Source organism: Sinocyclocheilus rhinocerous, unplaced genomic scaffold (genome assembly GCF_001515625.1).
Source record: "Sinocyclocheilus rhinocerous isolate Xijiao unplaced genomic scaffold, SAMN03320098_v1.1 scaffold241, whole genome shotgun sequence".
Classification (NCBI taxonomy): Eukaryota; Metazoa; Chordata; class Actinopteri; order Cypriniformes; family Cyprinidae; genus Sinocyclocheilus; species Sinocyclocheilus rhinocerous.
The window spans coordinates 1,331,098-1,352,483 of record NW_015659312.1 but is presented as its reverse complement, the minus strand read 5'-3'; the positions used below and the strand labels follow the sequence as shown (position 1 = coordinate 1,352,483).

The 21,386-nt window shown below is 39.0% G+C and overlaps 2 protein-coding genes across 2 annotated transcripts in view; one reads left to right on the top strand and one right to left on the bottom strand.

Annotated features, from left to right (window-relative positions):
• The first annotated feature begins 666 nt into the window (after nucleotides 1–666).
• LOC107723494 (oxidative stress-induced growth inhibitor 2-like) lies at nucleotides 667–7,168 on the top strand. The gene is given in 7 exon segments (XM_016532144.1): nucleotides 667–1,024; nucleotides 1,027–1,050; nucleotides 3,835–3,927; nucleotides 4,073–4,209; nucleotides 4,338–4,529; nucleotides 4,823–4,914; nucleotides 5,783–7,168. Coding segments are annotated over 7 exon segments (1,944 nt in total). The 5' UTR covers nucleotides 667–906; the 3' UTR covers nucleotides 7,071–7,168.
• A 1,407-nt stretch (nucleotides 7,169–8,575) lies between these two features.
• LOC107723492 (nibrin-like) overlaps nucleotides 8,576–21,386 on the bottom strand; it is a 16,172-nt gene continuing 3,361 nt past the window's right edge. The window contains exons 4-16 of the mRNA XM_016532141.1: nucleotides 19,640–19,799; nucleotides 19,406–19,509; nucleotides 19,168–19,285; nucleotides 16,865–17,055; nucleotides 16,406–16,503; nucleotides 16,018–16,156; nucleotides 15,214–15,555; nucleotides 13,750–14,380; nucleotides 13,592–13,654; nucleotides 13,267–13,428; nucleotides 13,041–13,154; nucleotides 11,321–11,370; nucleotides 8,576–9,540 (exon numbers count right to left, since the gene is read on the bottom strand). Of these exons, the coding sequence (XP_016387627.1) occupies nucleotides 9,513–9,540; nucleotides 11,321–11,370; nucleotides 13,041–13,154; nucleotides 13,267–13,428; nucleotides 13,592–13,654; nucleotides 13,750–14,380; nucleotides 15,214–15,555; nucleotides 16,018–16,156; nucleotides 16,406–16,503; nucleotides 16,865–17,055; nucleotides 19,168–19,285; nucleotides 19,406–19,509; nucleotides 19,640–19,799 (2,200 nt within the window). The 3' untranslated portion in view covers nucleotides 8,576–9,512. The remainder of the gene's footprint in view (nucleotides 9,541–11,320; nucleotides 11,371–13,040; nucleotides 13,155–13,266; nucleotides 13,429–13,591; nucleotides 13,655–13,749; nucleotides 14,381–15,213; nucleotides 15,556–16,017; nucleotides 16,157–16,405; nucleotides 16,504–16,864; nucleotides 17,056–19,167; nucleotides 19,286–19,405; nucleotides 19,510–19,639; nucleotides 19,800–21,386) is intronic.

Genomic DNA, 21,386 nt, shown 5'->3' with positions numbered 1-21,386 from the left:
CACCGCACACGCACACACACATAGCCTATATGCACATACAAACTAATTCCAGTGTATCAAACAGATGACTACTGATGTTATTGACATGATATCAAATCTAGAGTTACGAGGAGGAACACAGCTGTTGTTGGTGTTCATGAAGGGGTAGCCGAACTGATGTTGCAGCTGTGAGGTCACTGTAATTAAGGTTAGGAAACTTACGCCATCCGGCGGTCACCAGTGACACGTTCTGGACGTTTCTGATTCTGAACCATCACCGAATAATCGACCGAACTATTCACTTCCCAAGAGTTTCATTGGAGCAGTAACGCACTTAGCTGACCTAAATGAATAAGTCTGTGTTACGTCTGAGAGTAATTTAAACATTAAAGCAAACGTGAGACTGTCCTAATCTAGCAAGCGACTGCTGTAACTTCGGCACCTGCAGTGAACCAAGAACAAGTAATGATAATAATTATATAACTACTTTCATCCTTCTATAAAGACAAAAAAAAGTAGTTTAGAATAAAACCCACCAATACAGAAACATTAACTGAGCAATAGGGATGTTGCATGAAATAAAGTGATGTTTTTGCAAAGCTGACGGGCGTATCGAGTAACGATCGATTAAGTTTCCTCCCGTTTAACGGAATAGGTGCGTGCTGTTATTTCTCTGATGCCATGTGCGCGCGGCAGACTCCGCGTATCTGGGCTCGCTCTACATGCCTGCCGGTGCGGCACGAGGCGCAGATGATGCTGGAAGGAGACCTCGCAGCTTTTCCGTGCTGCTACTCTGGAGTAACGCATATGATTCAGCGACGTGCTACGTCGTTTTAATATTGTCGAGCATGATTCATACTTCTTAGATATCCGGCGCTTTCCCAGAAAACAGTAAGCAGCTGAGCATCTTTAGAAAATCAGTCGTCCATGTCATCCTGTGACTCGGCTTGGAACCTCCCACTAGGGATTCGGACTATTTATACCGCGTGCAGCATCCCGAGCCATCTAGAGATACGCGAATCTGAAAAAAGAAAAAAAAATACAGAGAATCTGAAGATTTTTCGATTGGAGGTAAGGACATCACTATAAAAATGCATTTAATACTATTCCATTCAGTATACATGCGACTGTAGATGTGACCTAAATTGTGCCATATTTATTAAAATCAAACATCTTTTCACATATTATAACGTTCGTTTCTAATATTTCCCTAAAGCTTCTCGTTTTGACTCGCTTTTTAGTGCCGGGCCGCATAAAGTTAGTCACTTTTGTCATTTTATATCTACGTAAAATAACGTTTTTAACGTTACGTGGAAGGATTGAAACAACGAGCTGCAATTTCTGTGCCGTTAACAACATGCCCCAGGAAGGTGAAGATATGGTGTACGTGTATGAATAGACACAGGCCATAAAGACAAAAACAAACTAATTTAGCCTACTAATATTTAACAGACACGTTCCGAGATTTATGATGTGGATATTCAGAGCAGGGAAACATTGTTACATTATTAGTTAATGTCTGAAATGAGTGCTTTCCTTAACTGTTCTAAAATGAAATTATTTTAAACGGGTTCCTTATCTGCAGTTGTCATTTTAGAGAGCATCTACTATTTTGGGGGCGTACCTTATGCGCAATATGCATACACACCTGCATACATGTATACATACTGACATACCATCCAGTCTGAGCTTCAAACTCACCGATAACCCTGTCTAGACCACACACACACACAGCAACCACCAACTAGCTGTACAACGCTCTTCACACATTTAATGTACATTCACACAGTCATTTTGTAGAGATACTGTGTGTCCTGCCATGTCTAATGTTTTGGTTTCCCATCATATGAAAGCAGATAAACGAAGAGTGTCTTAAATATTGAGATTTGAATGTCTTTGGGGTTAAAAAAGAAACAGCAGCATACTCAATTCTATTGATTATACTTTTAACAACAAATGAAATCAGCTGGAACATTCAGGATTGTTATTGGCACTGGCTTTGTTAAATAATCAAGGGACAATGAACTGTCATAATAGCAGAAAAATACTTTTAAACCTCAAAACACAAGCATGGCTACACTGTAAAAAATGACCGTGAATTTAACGGTAAAAGACTGTAAAAATGCTACAGTAAAAACCTGTTAAATGGTTAACGGTAAATTCCCCTACTATATACGGTGAAAAACTGTATTGGACATTACTTTTATGGTTGTATACCGTTTTTGGAAGTGAAAAAGACCGTATAATTTACAGTGAACAACCGTAAATTGACATTCCTAGAATTCCCTGCATTACATTTCAAATTTGATGTTGTTTTGTTGAAATAACTATGTTTCCTCTATAGTTTTTTCTTATCAGTTTTGTATATTAGGGTTGTGTGTTACACCTAATGTTGTTAAATGAATGTTAATTGCATTATTTCAGTTTCATGTGTGTTACCATGATGGTGTTTGGTGTTTGTGTGAATGACACTGTGCACCTTCTATATACTGTATGATATTATTTAAAAGCTGATTGTGATGGGCTTTGGTTCATCATGTGACTTTCTCATCACCACCTGCATTGGGTGGTTATCAGTGTATTACAAAGGTACAAAACAGATTTCAGTACTTCAATAGGTTGGTATATTAACATTATATCAGTTAATGAAATTACGGTATTTAACTGTAAATTTAAGTTAAAACCGTAAAACCTAAAACGTTGCTACCGTATTTTTTACGGTAAAAATCCGGAAAAGTAAAAAAAAAATTGCCGTAAATTTTACGGATTTTTTTTTACAGTGTATAGGAAATCTGGATCAGCAGTCAATTTTACTGTTTTGCCCTAGATAGCAGTCATTACTCTGAAATATTTGGCCACTGAATTCTGATTGACCAGTCAGAAACATGTATTCTAGATGTTATGAGGATCTAGTCTTTTTTGAAAACAGAGAAATGAGTGTGAAAAACAAGGGGCTAGTCAGCCCATATGAGTACCCCTTGTAAATGTGGTCTGGAGACTGTTAAATGGGGCAGTGGGGTGGAAATGCCAGTTCCAAACCCTGCCAATGCTCCCCTCCGCCCCTTACACACCCGTCCCGCCATCCTCACCCCCGGTTATGCCTGGGATCCTGCGCACTCTCTCTGAAAAGTGTAAACAACCAGGGTCAAATAAAAACAGGTTGTGACAGGTTGCTGCGATGTGCTGACTGTCAGCATGCCAAGCCCACTTTTTTGAAAAACATAAACGGGCAGCATGGATTACAGGCCAAACTGAAGTGTAATCAGGGGGGATTTACACCCGTCAGGTCGAGACAATGAGTGTGCTCAGATAACAGTGCCTCACTCCATAAAACTGATAATGATTTGCTTTTGTCAGGAAGCAGTGGCAGCGCTAATGCTAGCATTAGCTCAGCAGGGAAGAGTGTCTGAGCAAGGCCATCTTTGTGTACATGGTGACTTTTTTGTTATTAAAACCTTTTGCACATGAGATATGACAAGAGGGGAGAAATGACTGTTAGTTTGGTACTATGGTTAAAAGACTTTAATGTAAACAAAATACAAACTTCTTGTCACTCTAAAATTGCATCAGCCATCACCCTAAAGCTTCAAACAGAAGATAATAGACTTAGAATAGAATTTACAGGGTTTTGCAAGTTATGTTACCATTTGTTGTGCATTAATCAATTTTAGTTATTCAGTGCAAGTAATAAATATGCAAACATCACAACACCATATGGTAATATTTTAAATGGAAACGTTTTAAACGAAAACAGTTTTAGCAAATGTCCACATATGTAGAATTAATTTAATATGCTAAGATTTGCAGCTAGCATTAATTTTATTTTGATTAACAGATGTATTTTGTGTTTATCAGTGCCAGCTCTAATTCTGGCTGCCACTATGCCTCTGCTGGAAGAAAGTTCTCTGCCGAGGGACTGTACTCAAACTGTGCCAGTAGTCATCATTGGTGAGTCATCAAGGAGCAAATGTTATCAGATTCATTACTGATGAAAAAAGGGCATTCACAGCATCAACCAATCCTGATGGCTCTTAATTAGTAGATTCCAATATAACATTCCACAGTTACTTGTCTCTCTCATTTCCCCTCTCAGGTAATGGTCCTTCCGGTATATGCTTGTCGTACCTTCTGAGTGGATATACTCCTTATTTAGATCCAATGGCTGTGCACCCAAACCCTATCCTGTTTCGTAAACTACAGGAAGCCAAGCAGCTTCCCATCACTGAACAGGTAAAAAGATTGAAACAGGTTGCAAAGTTTAACTTAGAACTAAATTGTGGAGTAAAACAAAATTGTGAACAATCAGAAATGATAGTCAAATGTGCAATAAACCAGTTGACCAGTGTGTCTTTCTGTAGGATTTGGAGTTTCTTTGTGAAGGTTTAGAGGGGCGTTCAGGGAACCCTGTGGCGGTGCTCTTCGACACACTCCTTCATCCAAATGCAGATTTGGGCTTTGAGTTCCCCTCTGTACTGCAGTGGAGGCTGGAAAAGAAACATCATATTCCTCATCTGGTCTTGGGCAAAGCTACACCTGGTGGTGCCTGGCACGTGAGTGACCTCTCTGAGATAGTTGGGTTAATGCTTCTCACGACTGTACAAGCTTAAAAAAGCTCATTCATTAATAATAGTTTCTATAACTGCCAGGTTAGCTTTGAGAAGTTTCTATGGTATTGCTATGACTTTCTTACTATCGCAGGTTAGGGTATTGGTATAAGAGATACACTAGTTATACATAACAATTTACATAATGTGAAGAAACCTGTCTCTGAATTTACAACCCTAACAATCATTTTTGACTAAATGTCCTTCATTGACAAAATATACTCTTTCTGGTCTCCAAGGCAATGGAAGGTTCAATGCTGACCATTAGTCTTGGTATATGGATGGAGTTACCAGGAGTCAACTACAGAGATTTGACCCCGGGCAAAAGGAGGTATGTACTATGGAGGATAACTGATGGTAGCTTCCATTAGTACTGGGGTGTCATGTCCTGCTTCTGGAGAGCCTCCATCCTGCAAAGTTTAGTTCCAAACCTAATTAAACACACCTGAACCAGCCTGTCAAGGGCTGCGTCTGAAAGCTGAAAAATGCTGTCTTCAGAGGATGCAATCCAAGGTAGGAAGGCATCAAGGCACGTCCGAATCCAATGTCAGCTTTACTTCCTGTCTCTTGAGATGCCTTCATCTGATCTATATTTGAAGGCAGCATAGATGTATCCTTCACTGCCTTTGATATCCCACAATCCTGTGCATTCCATTCTCTGACAGTTGAGCTAAAAAAATAAAGATGGCACCTGAAAGTTGCAGTTGGTGGTCAGTTTGTGTAAATATGTTTCTGACCAAGTTTTTCCACTTTTGATGTTACTTCTAGTGAGAAATTAGTATTATAGTAATTAAATATTCACTTTGTTTTCACCAAATATTGCTCTATTTTGTTGTAGATCATTACACTGCCTTAGAAGCCTGTTCGAAATCAGTTTCGTGAGGTGCCTTCATGCGCAAATGCTGCCTGCAAAGTCATTGCCCAATGAGGCGACAAGTCAGCAGCCTAAGCTTTCGGACGCAGACCGATTTTCAGGATTACTAGAAACCTTCAGACAAGTGTGTCAGAACAGGTTGGAACTACTCTGCGGGAAGTTGGGCCTCCATGAGCAGGATTGGACACCTCCGCATTAGTGTTTATCAAAGATAATCAAGAAGATATTATGGGTTCCTCTCCAGCAGAACTATGATCCAATTTTTCAGACTTTACAGAAAGATCTGAGATTGATGGATTATGTATATTATGGGCTTTTCTCACAGGTCGGTGTCCAATGATCGAGCCACTCCAGATGAGATCTCTTCCTACTACAAAAATTATGTCAAGCTCATGGGTCTCCAGAAGAACTTTGTGGACAATACCTATGTCACCTCTGTTCAAAAACTTCACCGCAGTCATGAAAAAAGTATTAGGAATGAAAAGAACACTGTAAATGGTCAGCTGAATGGTGTGAAAAATGGGTTTGATTATTGCAATAAGAACAGAACTGAGAACAGTCAGAATGGACTGGTAAATGGGTTTAGCAATGAGTTACAAAATGAAATGGAGAAAAGCAGTAGAAGTGGTGATACTGGGGAGGAGGATGAAGATAATAGAGGCAAAGAAGGAGTGAGAGAGAGTATTGGGTTTTCCCAAGGAAATTCACAGGGACTCTGGGAGGTCAGGGGCTACCAGCAGCTCCAAGGTGACACTCATGTCCCTTTCAGCTTATTTGCAGAGAATGTTGTCTTAGCAACAGGGGCATCTGATTCTCCAGCTCGATTGGGAGTAGAGGGGGAGGATCTCCCTTATGTGTTCCACAGCGTACATGACCTTGGGGTGGCTGTCAGCTGTCACAGCAACCTGAACTCTTCCTCTGACCCTGTGCTGGTAGTGGGGGCGGGGCTTAGCGCAGCCGATGCAGTGCTGTGTGCCTTGAACCATAGGGTCTCTGTGTTGCATGCATTCCGTAAGCGTGCTGATGACCCAGGTCTCATCTTCAAACAGTTGCCAAAGACACTTTACCCTGAATATCACAGGGTCTACCACATGATGTGTTCCCAAGTTTACCCAGCATCCCCTGTTGCCAATCCCACAGCTCCTAGTCCATCTTTGTTCCCTGACTACACCAGCTTCCCTGAGCACTGTGTGCTCTCCTTCCAGCCTGACATGCACTGCGTGATGAGGGGATCCAATGGTGTCCTTAGAGTCTTCAAAGTCTCTATGGTGCTAGTTCTTATCGGGACCTATCCCAACTTGTTTTTCTTGAAGGAGCAAGGGCAGCACCTTGGCTTGGATCCCAGCAGGCCAATCTCCTGCAGACAGAATCCTGTCGACATAAACCCTTACACCTTTGAGTGTAATGCTGACCCTGGGCTCTTTGCCATGGGACCCCTTGTTGGTGACAACTTTGTACGCTTCTTAAAGGGTGGCGCTCTTGGCATTGCTAGCTGTTTGCGCAAGAGACTGAAACATAGGATTGAGAAGAACAGGAAATTGATCGCCGAGGAAGGAGGGTGTGGAGGACGGGGAAGAGAAGGAAGTGGGGGCGGAGGAGGAGGATTTGTCTAAGGCTCCAAGAGAAAGTGCTTCACGATGAGTCCTGGAATACATCAAATTTTTATATGTATGCAGTGAATACTAATGAAACTACAACTTTTCTACAACAAGAAAGTACACTTATAAAAATGAGCAGAAGCTAGGAGAAACTACTCTCTTCCCAATGGTGTCTTATGTTGTCTGTCTTACAAAAGGAGTTTTTGCTGGTCAAGAATAATGTGCCAATACGTCAATGTCATTCGAAGTCTAGATGGAGTGTGCTTTACCTCTTGTTGTTACAAATGTTGTCAGTTGCCTTGTTATTTGTAATTAGTTACCTGCTCTTACATTACATCATAGATAGCATATCTCTGTCATGATTGCAGTGCCTGAAGGGGTGTTCACACTGACAGTGTTTTGTAGCGACAAAGCAACCAAACATCATTAAAGGCAGAGTAAGTGATTTTTCAAAAACACTTTAGAAAACTGATTCGGGCCGAATCGCAAAACAAACTTGTAGCCAATCAGCAATAAGGGGCGTGTCTACTCGTGATGTGGAGGAGAGCGCATTCAGTGCATGGGACGGACATTAGCCGAGCCGAGCGACAGAAAGATAGAGATGGCGGATAAAAAAACAAAAGAGGGAAACGTCTGCGGAACGATAAGTAGGACCCGTGTAAATATCGGAAGTGCTTCCCAGCGCTGGAGAGAACTCAAGGAGCGGAGGCCTGCGATCGGACCCCGAGGTTGCTTTGTTTCTTCTCAATAGGTGAGTAACATCGTGTCTACAACAGCTAAAGTCTGCTACGCTGGACGCGATCAAACGACCGTTGAAAACCATTTGAAATTTGTGTCAGCACGTCATAAATAGAACCTGGCAGCAGTTTTCTGTCGGGATTTGTTGCGCCGCACTGCTCACGTCCGTAGACACGGTGTAACATTGGTTTTGCTTTGTTTCACAGAACTAATCGTTGCCTGGGTTGCGTACGTATATGTGGGGCAGAGCTATCAAAATAGGGGCAAGACCCTTTTGGGGTAGGGGCGTGTTTGTTTTGGTGATTTCAAATATCAACATTGGCTACCAGAAATCACTTACACTGCCTTTAAGAGGTGGTGTCACGAGCAACAGACTTGCTGTTGAAAAGTGACAAAGATTAGCAGAGCTAAAAGATGCAGCAACTATCAATGGAAGCACAGCGATTTGTCGTTTTTAGTTGGATACAGAGGCAGAATAGGTATGGCCTATTAAACACCAACAGCTCAGAAACGAAACTTCAGTGATTTAATATCTGTCAGTGTGAACACAGAGGCTTGCACTTAGCAAAAGAAAGCAATACCAAAATAGCAGATGACTTAGGCAGAAGGCCTAGTTCATAAAGACTATGTTGCAGTCTTCACTAATGTTTCTGCTGTGAAATGCCATTTAACGCACAATTAATGTATATTAATATGCACAAAATGTCCAAAACCTTGACGACCTTATAATGAGCCAATGTATTTCTTTGTCTAAAAAACAATGATGCACAAGCATGGCCTTATCCCAAATAGTTTATTACATTGTCCATTTGGATATATTTTCTAATACAGAACACATAATAGCACTTTGAACAAACAAAAAAAGAAACATCCCTTTGGTCCAGTCATTCTATGGTACTCAAGCCTGCATAACAGGCTCCTAAAATAATCTGAATTACTGCAAAAAGAAGAAAACTATGAGGTCACATTGTACAACCTGGACTGTGTATTTTTTCCATCAACCTTACTCTTTCACTGCAACATAAAACAAGTGCCAAACGTTAGAAAGACGGTACATTTTCAGTAACCATGGTGTTTGTCAGTCATTCTGGTAATTTGTAGGTAAAATAGATAAATAAGAATATTCTGGATTACAGAAAATTTAGATTAATTCAATGTGCTGTTTTAGAGATTAGCGATTTAGATTAATCCAATGTGATATGTTTTAGAGATTTGAGGTTTGGACTCCTCAGTAAGGTATTTTGCAGCACTCAATAGTGGAACATTATACTTGATACTCTGTTGTGCCAAATAAATGTTTTATTGCTTTGAATTATTAACTGAAATAACTTCTGAACTAGCATTTTTAAGTTTTCACCTCAGCCATTCATACTGCAAGTTTAGACTGCTGAGAGAATCTTTGTGTGGAGTGACAGTTTAGATAGTAGATATCATCAATAGACTTGAAGAAACCAAAACCATAAGACGACAAATCAGAGCTGTAAGAAGTAAGAAAGTCCTCTAATTCAATGCAGGATGGTCAAAGCTGCTTCACAAGGTGATGTATTGTTGGCGTGGAGGTGAAATACGACTGCTCAGTTTTGTAAAATGTCAATTTTTAATATATACATACACGTTTTGTACAGAGTATTTTTTATTATCGACAAATAAATCTCTTTTAAAAATGGAAACATGTTTTGCTTTGCATCTTGTTACAGATAACAGCAGCATTATGAACTATTATTTCTTTGCCCGCCTAGGGTTGTACCTGAAAGAAAAAGAGAGAGAAAGAAAAAAAACAGATTCAACACAAAAGCAAGTAATTTATACAGTCCAACCATCATTCACACAAAGGCCTTTAACATTCCTGCCCTACGGTGATGATTAGTAACTAGTAAATTTAGTGATTGAATAACTGAGTGAATTGATACAAACCGGTACACTGTAAAAATCAAACACTGTTTGAAAAAGTCATCAAACCAGACATCCCCTTCCATAAAAGATGTCTGGGACACTTCATTAGCCTGGTGGAGGGAGGGAGCTGGAGAAGATGTTGGAAAAACAGAGGTGCTGTTTTCTTTTCATTCTTTTTATTTTCTGTGTGATGTTCCCACTCCATGCATGACTGGCTGAGCAGATTCAGAGATCAAACAGTTGTGATGGACAAATCGCACGGCCTTGGCTGTGTGTATATTTGAGGGCACGAGTGTGTGTTTTTCTGCTTAGGCAGGAGAAATGGCACCACTTGAAAGTCCCCCGTTAGCCAGGTTCAGTCTCCAGGCAACAATTCTGTGCCTGACCAGGCCTAAACCTTATTTCTCTGTAAGTGTAAATTCTTGTTCTAATGAGCCACGAAAAATGACTTAAAATGCTGTGTTATGCATGCCAGGCCAGTAGTTGGCGATGTAAAGAAATACTACGCGAACATGTAATACGGATACGCATGATGCACCATTTTCACAAATGGCAATGGTATCGTTTATAACAACTTGCACTTTGCATTTTCAGGCCCCCAACACACAGTTGTCGTGTAAAAGAACAGCCAAAACACATGAAAATGTGTACATACCCCCCAAAACACAAGCGTGTTAATGATTGGGTTGTATGGGAATAACTACAGCAATATCCAGAAAGCAAACTTCCAAACACTATTGTCGAAATATATGCCAGTCCATTCAAAAAGTTCAACACACACTTTTCTCATAGAGATAGAATAACTTTGATATGAGTGAAGCTACTAAAGAAGTGCTCTTACGGGGCACTGCCCACTAATTTAAACCATCACTGTATTTTCTGCCCTAATCACGGTGTGTTTAAACAGCAGGAGCTTGTTAGAAATATCAACGGGTCTTCGCAGCCCAGCGTGACCTGAACTGTGAACAATGTCTTAAAAGCAGTTGGGAAATCATTGACGTACTTTCCAAGCGTGCTCTGCGAAAATGAAGGATCTGCTAAAAGGAGAAACCCCCCCTTCAAGAAATCATGCGTGATGCCGTGACACTGGTGGATCAGGCCCAGCAGCTCAAATCACAAATCACAGAACTGATGAGTTCATGACTTTAAGAAAGAAACATGCTGCGGCTGAGTGGAGCTTTTCAAAGTCAGAGGACTGGCATGTCAAAGCTGTGTAAGTCTATCAGCAAATATCTGAGCACCTGTTTGACAGAAGATTCAAAACGGGGCACAATACTGGGAACCAGACGTCCCTCTGGCCCGCCTCAGTGCGTAAGAGTATCCCACCGCATAAACCGGTCTCAGCCAGTCCACTGCAGACTAAGCCCTCACAAAAGTTATTGTCTCAATATAAGCCTTGATTTTCTAGGGTCAGAGGTCAGTGTCTTGTTGAATGTAGTGTTAGTTTAGGCAGGTGGCGAGTGTCTGAATGAGGGTGAGAATTGTACAGTGATCAAACAAGATCAGTCAGTGTTCAAATGAGCTCGAAAAGAGCTGACGTCACTGTACGTCCCACTTCATTCTGTCCATTTGATCCATGCCCCTCATTTATCCATTTATGCCCTACTGCATGCAAAAGTACATAGACTGCATACCTGAACAAATCATCTCCCAAAATCTCCTCCCGTTCATTCTGTTTTTCCTCCTAAAAGAGAGAGAATGCCAGAAATGAGTACACAAATCCTATATTCATAACTGTATTCAACATGCCAGGGGTCGGCAACCTCTGACACGTGAGCAATTTCAACGGGATGAATGTATTTCAATTAAATGAAGTCACTCGATCTAACAGTCTGCATTTTGAGATAAACCTTCTGCATAATCACACGGCCTGTTTTAGGTAAGAGTTAGAAATACCATTAAAATGTAAAAATTAAACTGCACTAGGGTCATGTGTGTGTGTGTGTGTGTGGGGGGGGGCAGGCTAACAGGATTCTGTTTTGCATCCATTGCGCTGCACAATTATGTGGATGACAGTTCAGTTGTTCTTCTATTTGTTGCTTTTAGCTTTCAGAAAAAAAGAAGTTACTGCTATCGTTGTTTATGTTCAACTCGCTATCTAGGGTCCTTAACATTCCACACAAATCAGTTGTCTTATGAGAAAACTACAACATTAAAGAGGTCATATGATGCGATTTCAATTTTTCCTTTCTCTTTGGAGTGTTACAAGCTCTTGGTGCATAAAGAAGATCTGTAGAGTTGCAAAGACTAAAGTCTCAAATCCAAAGAGATATTCTTTATAAAAGTTAAGAGTCAGCCACGCCTACCTAAAACGGCTTGTTCTAACACGCCCCCACATGTCTACGTCACTATGTGGGAAGATTTGCATAACGCCGCCCAAATGTTCACGCAAAGAAAGAAAGCGTAACTTTTATTCTCGCTGTAGTATTGTTGCCGCCGCCGCCATGTCGTAAAGGCGCTGTTTCTTACACCAAATACACAAAATAATGTTCTTTTTAGCAGCATCATATGACCCCTTTAAGGGAAAAGATCACAAATACATTTGGTCCAGTGAGGAATTCTATTATTTAGAAACTAATCTCCACATGAAAATAAACACAATATGTAATTATTATTATTACATTTACATTTAATCATTTAACAGATGCTTTTATCCAAAGTGACTTACAAATGAGGACAATAGAAGCAACAATATGTAAGTGCTGTGACAAGTCCCAGTTAGTCTAACTCGGTACATGTAGCAAGGTAAAAAGAATAAAAAGTAGATAGAATAGAATAGAAAGAGCTAATGTCTAGTGTCAGAGGGTCAAGTTATTATTATTTTGTATTATTTTATAATAAATAAAAATAAAACAAGCAGATAGAATAGGAAAAAAATAGAGAATCGTTGTTTTTTTTTTTACATGTTTTTGAAAGAAATCTCATGCTCACCAAGCTAAACATTAATACTGTGAAATATTATTACAATTTAAAATAACTCTTTTCTATTTTAATACATTTTGAAATGTAATTTATTCCTCTAATGGCAAAGCTTCAGTGTTACATGATTCTTCAGAAATCATTTTAATGTGCTGATTATTATCAATGTTGAAAACAGTTGTGCTCCTTAATATTTTTTGTGGAAACCGAGATTCTTTTTTTTCTCCCAGGATACTTTAATGAATAGAAAGTCCAAAAGAACAGCATTTATTTGAAATAGATTTTTTTGTAACAATGTAAAAGTCTTTACTGTCACATGTGATCAATTTATTGCAATACATTTGTGTGCACATAAATAACTAATATTTGACCATAATGTAAATATAATATATAGACCACTCCCCCCACCACTTCCTTGTTCCCGTGGTCTCTCACCTCTGCTGCCTGTCTGAGCCATTCCTCCAGTTCAGAGTTCTTACTGCGATTGTAAGCCACCAGATCAGAGCCTCCGATAATGTTAGGCAGCCCATTAAATCCAGGGGCATTTGTCTACAGATGCACACACAGATAAGTGCACATCCACCAACAGCCATTCAAAATCTCACATCAAGAGATAAACAGAAACTTTGCCATAATATCAATAAAGTGTGAATCCTCTGACCTTGCAGAACCTTTTCACATTCTTGTCATTAGGATCATGGGTCTGTAGTGGGCTGGGTCTTGATCTGGAAGAGGTGCTCACAGTCAGGGACTTAAACTGAATCTGTAGGAGCCTCCTGGGCAGCTCAGGGTCATTCTCGGATCCAGATTTGGAGGTTGAGGCCTTCGGATGAACAGAGATTGGATTATACCAACGTGTTACAAGATACTTTAGGGGGAACCAGTGTAAACATTGTGATCATTCCCTTTCTGAAAACCTGAAAAGATATTTTAGGTAGTCTAGGTCAAACTAACTCACAACCAACATCTGTATTAAAACCTCTCACCTGCATTTCTGGTTTGACCACAGGCTCACAGTGCTGGGAAATGCCATTTTGGGTCCTTGAATTCTGAAAGAAAAGCAAACATGGGATTAGCTGTTCTGCAGATTAAAAACAGACAAGATATATATAAAACATATATATATGAAACAAATCATGTGTACCACAACAAAAGACACTTCCTTTTCTTTGACCTCTTCAAGTTCTGGTCTTTTCCCCTTCTTTGCTGAACTATGTGCTTCCAGATCTGGCGTTTGTTTGGATGACCTCTTCGACTGCCTGTCCAAGCCCTGATTTGTTGCAGCGGGGCCTGTTCTATTGGCACTGCTTTGCTGATTCTTTGCGCTTTTCCTGCTTTTGGACTCAGTGCCCTCTTGCTGATTCGGTAATTGTGGGTTATTGATTCTGCTGTTTGTTCCTGACTCAAGACGTTGTTTTTTATTAGCTGCAGCCTGCAGAGGCTCATCCATTTCATCAGACATTATAGACTCAAGCTCTTCAAGAGACATTTCTAAATCAGCAGCTGCTGCAGGTTCCTTGGGGGCTGATGGAGCGTCTTGCTCTGGTTGCTTTCTCTTCTTGCTGCCAGAGCTTTGACTGGACCCACAAGCCTGAACCAGACTGGCACTGAACTCAGATCGTGACTCTGAGCTGTGTTGATTTTGGGCTGTATGTGAGGTTTTGTGAGATCTACTGGCAAAGGAACTTTGCTGGATCTCATCCTCTTTATCCTCACCGTCTTTTCTGAAGAATTTGGCCACTGAGTGGACAGAATTGGCACTGTCTTCACGTGGTCTGCAACCATAAACATAAAAATATAACATAAATCTTTATAAAATGGTGACTGTCTCACATTCTGCACATTTCAACTGAAAATATTGTCACATGACCCTGTTCACCTATTATTAATGTCCATCATGCGTGATCTGATCACAAGTGGTCAGCTGAGACACATTTGCATTTATACCAGGTTTTTCTTGAGGCCTTGTGATCTCTTTTAATCATATTTTAGTGAGGGTACTTAATTTCATGACTATATGCATAATTTTGTACATCACTTTTCTTATCATTATATATTTATATTAATAAAAACAAAATACATAAACAAAACTTACAGAAAAAAGAAAAACTGATAAATAAAACTATTAATTTTTAATCTCACTACAAACACTTATTCTAGTCAAGCAGCTGTGTCAACTTCAGTGCTTCACATAACTTACACTACCAGTCAAATGTTTGGGGTCAGTAAGATTAATTTCTTTTAAATATATTTTATTCATCAAGGATGCATTCAACCGATCAAAGGTGTCAGTAAAGACATTTATAATGTTACAAAATTATTTCTTCTAAATGTTCAATTCACAACAGAATCCTAAGAGGAAAATGTATCACATTTCCACAGAAATATGTAATTGTTTTCAACACTGATAATAATCAGAAATGTTTCTTGAGCAACAAATCAGCATATTAGAATTATTTCTGAAGGATCATGTGACACAGAAGACTGGAGTAATGATGCTGAAATTTCAGCTTTGCCTTCACAGGAATAAATTACATTTTAAAATATATTAAAATAGAAAACAGCTGCTTTATAAATCCTGTGTGATGTAGTGTGGCATTAGACTTGCCTTTTCTTGTCGGTAGGCTGGAGGAAGTTTGTGAGGGCTGTCTGTTTCTGGGGAGACCGTTTTAGTGTGGTGCTGGCATTGGGAGGCGCTGTCAATTTCACAGACCCGTCAGGTTCAACTCGCCCCCTGCCCGAGGAAGCAGAACCTTTCTTCATCCTCTGCTCAGGTTCAAGCACGCTCAAGCTTCCAGACGACATCACTGTCTCATTGACAATGCGAGTAGCGGAAGGTTCCGGGCCGAGGGATGAGGGTTTGTTTGTTGCTGACAGTGTGGAGCCCTTCTGTGTGGGGTGTGTCTTATCTGGAGTCTCACCAACGGCACTGATCCCACTTGTAACCATCCTGCAAATGTGAACAAGGACTATTGGCACTATATGTAGAAGAATTTTCAAACTTGAAAATTGATTGGCTTAAAAAAAAAAAAAAAAAGACCTATATTATAATTGACAAAAAAGCACCAACATTGAACTGATGGATTACTCAACTCATAGCAAAAGTGATTCTGTTGGCTCACTTCCAAATACATAACTCACAGATATACTGTATATCATTAACTAAAAGTAGCAGTCTAGTTCATTTTAAAACACAAAAAGCAGTCTGGTAAAATTACATCAATAAAAATAAAGCTATTTCAAGTTATAGACTATAAATTAGGACACTTTTGAACACTAAAATGTGAGATCGTTGTTTTGAGTTAGGTGTATAGAGATATAAGGCGATCCAATTGTTTGTTTTTTGTTGTTGTTGTTGAAGATGTCCACCACCTAAAACAGGTATTCTGTAAGATTCAGCACAGACTTCTACCTGCTCTGGTCCTGAGAGAGCTCAGTGTTGACCACATAGGCTGTGATATTCTGGGAAGGTGGCGCAAGCGCCGTCTCATCTACAGCAGTGTTCTGAGAGGGTGTTGCTGCAGCAATGACTGGTTTCACTTTCACCGAATCTGTGAGGAAGTGTTGGGAAATTACTGATGTGCTGAGTTCACGTGTCAGTCAGAAAATCTACTTCTCAGATTCACTGCCATGTAAGGATCAGTAAGCACACTTAACACACAATTAAAAAAGTCAGTCATCATCGTATGCATCATTATTCACTCACTGTTAACACTGAAAACACTACTAAGAATGAGTAATGACCTAGAACAGTCCATCTGCAACGGATGTGTATGTAAGTGTACTGTATGTAAACCCACCAGATTGCATAGAAAAGAAAGGATTGCAGTAGGTTTGATTATTGATATGAATAGCAGCCAATCCAATCTCAGATTCAGTAATAAAGCGCAAGCCGTTTCTGTGTGAAAAAGAGAAAGCATTAGAGACACGAAGATTAACCAAAAAAAGGAATTCCTGCAGTAATACTCAGATAGCTCTAAAACAAAACATATTTTCCAAAATGTATGCGAAATTACATGCGTGTAAATTTTATACACACAAAATGAATCAATCATCAAACAAACTGTTGATAATTTTGTCTTTTTTTTAAATGAAGGTGCTGGAATGCCATTTCGGATCACTTTGGCCCAATTTATGACTTGATTATATGCAATACACACAAACTAAACAGCTTCATTGTATTACTCAATACACAGAACAATTAGTAGATGTTGTCTGAACTGACAGAAAAGACTGGGCATGAGCAAAAATGCACACACCTGTGCAGAATCTGAGCCACAGAATCCACCCACTTCTTGGATGCTGGAGGGAGCACAGCCTGGGAGTTCCCCGATGTCATGTCGACTACACAGGTGCTGCTCGACTCCAAAAGTGAAATGGGCAGAGAGCCCTCATCCAAAAGCTGGCTCACCCCACCTCCACAACTCACCGCCTGACTCAAACGCTTCATCTGAAAAGATACACAAAACATCAGTGATTACAACAATAAAACACTGAATATAATTCAACTTGGATTATAATGATTTTCTAAATCTTTCCTTAATCTATGTTCAGCATGATAGAAAATCTTGCAAAACTGCAAGTTTCTAAACTGAAGTAACTAAAGCCTACTCACTATTAGAAAGAACGAAAAAAATGAGACGAGTCCTTCAATTTGTCCCACTCAAGCTTCTTGTTTTAAAAAAGAAATAGATCTACACAGGAAATAAGTGCTCATCCATCATTATCCCGAAACAAAAAGATATAATTTTTGTCTGTAGAATCTTATTATAGAATCTTTATTATTTCTTACTTTTTTTTTTTTTTATAAAAAGTAATGGATTTTATGTTCCCAAACCAAAAAATAAAAGGTGATCAGATAGATGAAAAACTTAAGTATAAACTAAAAACTGATGTACTAAAAACACCTAAATTAAAACTAAACAGGAATATTAAAAATTATAATAAAAATGACAAAATCACATAACAAACAACTTCATTAAAATGAAAACTACTGAAATGAAAACAAAATATTAATAAATACTATAATATACATAAATTACTGTATACTAAAATAACACTGCTCCAAACACTCAAAAAACAAACAAACACACACACAAAATCGAAAACAACGGGAAAAACGTGTCTTTCTGGGTCTTCAGGGATTAAAAACTTTTCCCAAGAAATCACAAGAAAGAAAATGACCATGTGACCTCATTGCACTGCTGTAGCTTCTATCAGCAGTTATTCACTCACAAATGAGCCTGCTGGTTACAGAGAATATCCCAGCTGTTTAGCTGCACATGGTCTGCTCTTCCTCTGAGCTAATTAGGACTGTTTCACACCTCCTGATTAATATAAAACAGCATGGAGGAACTCCTATGTGACATCCAACTTTTTCACTGTATATAACAGTCTAATGAATAAAGACCTGATGCATGTCTAACTTTAGATAAAGTTTAGATAAAGAACTTTAGATAAAGAATACATGAAATAGGTAAGAAAGGTCAGAGTGCCTGTAACTGATAATATTTTCCAACATTACAGGACAAATAAAGGAAACGTCTGGGAAAAAATTGGGCTGAAAAAAAAAAAACTACTTCTGCACAGATTTGGGTTCAAAGGTACACCTTTTTCTTATATAGTAACTGGCCATGTGATGTGATAAGGAATATGAAAGTAAGAGAACAATATCACAATCCTTTGGCCTCATATTTTTGAAATAGGCCACACTACTGCGCTGCCAACAGACAAACCTCTTATACATCCTGGGAGAAAAAAAAAATTAAGCCTTTGATGAAGTCTATTTTAGGACCATTAAATATTTATTTTCTTTTTTTTTTTGCACTGTGACACTATTTTCATGACAATTAAGTAACATTATAATATAACTATTTCTCATATTCCTGTATTTATTGTGTGTGGTGTGTACTGTACTATCTATCTAGAACAAGATTTTATAATTTCTATATAAACCACTGTTCAAAAGTATGGGGTTGGTAATTTTTTTTAAATGTTTTTGAAAGAAGTATATGCTCACAAAGGCTGCATATATTGGATCAAAAATACAGTAAAAACAGTAATGTTGTGAAATATTCTAACAATTTAAAATAACTGTTTTGTATTTTTATATATTTTAAAATGTAATTTATTCCTGTAATGGCAAAGCTGAATTTTCAGCAGTCATTACTCCAGTCTTCAGTGTCACATGATCCTTCAGAAATCATTCTAATATGCTCATTTGGCGCTCAGGAAACGTTTATTACTATCAATGTTGAAAACAGTTGTGCTGCTTAATATTTTTTGTGGACACCAAGATGCAGTTTTCTTCAGGATTATTTGATGAATATAAACTTCAGAAGAACAGCATTTATTTGAAATAAGAAATCTTTTGACCAATTATTGCTTTGCTACTAGCTGAATAAAAGTATTAATTTCTTTTTTTTTTTAAACTTTGAATGGTAGTGACAGTCATGATAAGTAGCTGTATAATTATTATAAAAGAGGTGGAGTCTGTCCTAATGTTAATGTACAGTGATGGTATAATTTATCATTTTAGTAGTAGCTAAAAAAAACAACTTGCCTGTTTTGAGTTCAAAAACAGAAAAGTTTTCCCCTTGAAGAGGCTCTTTCTCTCAGGTCGTGCACTCAGATCCACATCCTCTTTAGCCAGGCTGGGCTCATCAGTCTGAGGCCTAAATCTGATCAACGCAAAACACAGCAACATCTGTATCTATATTGTCTATTCAAAATATTGCTATTAGCTATTATGGAATAAAACAAGCAACTGTGAATGAGAAAGAAAAAGAGACACTCCGTACTTCTCGGGATTAGGCAGTGGAAGTTTCTGCTGCACAGCTTTGCTAAACGCACTGAAGAATTCAGGTTTTACTATGGGCCGACAGCACAGCAATGAACAGATTGTCTGCAAAGAGAGTGACATTGATTCAGCAGATGTTTAAGTGTACCTTGAAGGTTCATTGGCAGTTAATCAGGGAACTGAATAAACCCTCAAGGATCAAATGATGTGCTGAAGTGGTCAATGGTCTCCTGACCTTTATGGTGACCTTTGCAGTGGGCATGACGAGATGAGTGCAGTCAAGTGTCCAGGAGTTGACAAGTCGGCCCCCAATAGAGCACAAATCTTGAGAGAGGGAGGCTTTCCCTTCATTATCGACACATGAGGAACACACCACAACACACTCTTTCTCCAAACTGAGTGGGGAAAAAGGGAGATTATTATTATCGGCTTCAAAAAATATAATTTCAGAACATCAAAACTAAGCTAAAAAACAAATCACACACACGAAACATAATGAGACAATAGCATAAAACTAAATAACAAAGCAACAATGTCCAATTTGTGAACTTTTTTTTTATTTTTTATTTTTATCTTAAGACCCATTTAATCAGAATCACAAAACTGGTCTAATTGATTTTCTTCCCAAATCGGACTGACTTGGTTCTCAAATCTAACTTAATCTGTGAATTTAAACTGTATACTCTCCGAAGAATATAGTGCAAGTCTTATGGACTACTTTTATAATACCTCATTGAAGCGCTTGAAAGCTTCAATAGTCATTCATTGACGTAACAACAAAAAAAATTACCAGTACATAATTCAAAAGTCCTCCATTTGTAGTGTACTGAAGTAATGCCACAGGTATTTGGAACAAAATGAGGGTACATTTTTTATTCAACAATTCCTTTACCACTATCCATCTTAGTTTTCCCATAAGAGCGGGCGCAGCCATTTGTAAATTGTATGTGTCTGGCTTCCGGTGTCATCCGCTTCCAGCTATTTTTAAAGGGCCGCGCGTCCATGTATAACGCTTCTTATAGCTATGTGAAAATAAGTGTATAATTGGAAGTTACAGTTCTTTGTTGGAGCTGAGCTGAATGAGAGAGAGAGAGAGAGAGAGAGAGATGAAGAGCGTGTGCAGAGCAGGGGACGCGAGGAACAGTATTAAGAACCTCTGTTTTAGAACATTGATTTTGAAACTTGTGAATCCATTAGAATCGTTAGAAGACAGAATCGCGATTCATGTATGAATAGATTTTTACGTGCACCTCTAGTTTTCTCTTCCTCATCTCTAAAGCAGCTCGCCCCCTTTGCTGCCTTTTCCCGAGGGCGGGGTTTATCTGGGTTTGTTGCTGGTTCACTGGTCTTTTTCTAGGCTTGATTGTGTTTATGGGGTGCAGTCTAACATGGGTTAATGCTTCGTTTAAAAAAAAACCACATTATTTTTCACATAATTTACCTTCATTCCACACCGCTTTGTCCCTTCTCTGAGAAACGGGCTGATCTTTTCCTGTTTTTATGAAGTCCCGCCCTCAGAAATAGGCGATGGGATCTGATTGGTTAGCTAGCCCAGTGTGTTGTGATTGGCTAAACCGCCTATAGTGCGCGTCTTAACGTCCCGCCCCTCACCTCAGCGGCATGTGCTCCGGTTGTATTGTAAACAAAGGTGTCGTTAATATCGCTTATCAGTTTGAGCCCGATTGAGAAGCAGAGGATATTATTGAAGAGGATCGTGCAGAACCTGTGCAAGAACAGCTTTTAATGGTAGGCCTATGTTTTTTGTTTGTTGTTGTCTCGTACTTTTATATATGCTGTTATTTGTAAATGTTACTGCTTATGTTAGCTTTTAATATACGGTTTTATCCTGATTAAAGCTTTAATACAGTACAGCAACCCATGCTTAATGCTTCTCATAGCTATGTGCAAATAAGAATATAATTGGAACAGTTCATTGTCCGAGCTGAGCTGAATGAGAGAGAGAGAGAGAGAGAGAGAGAGAG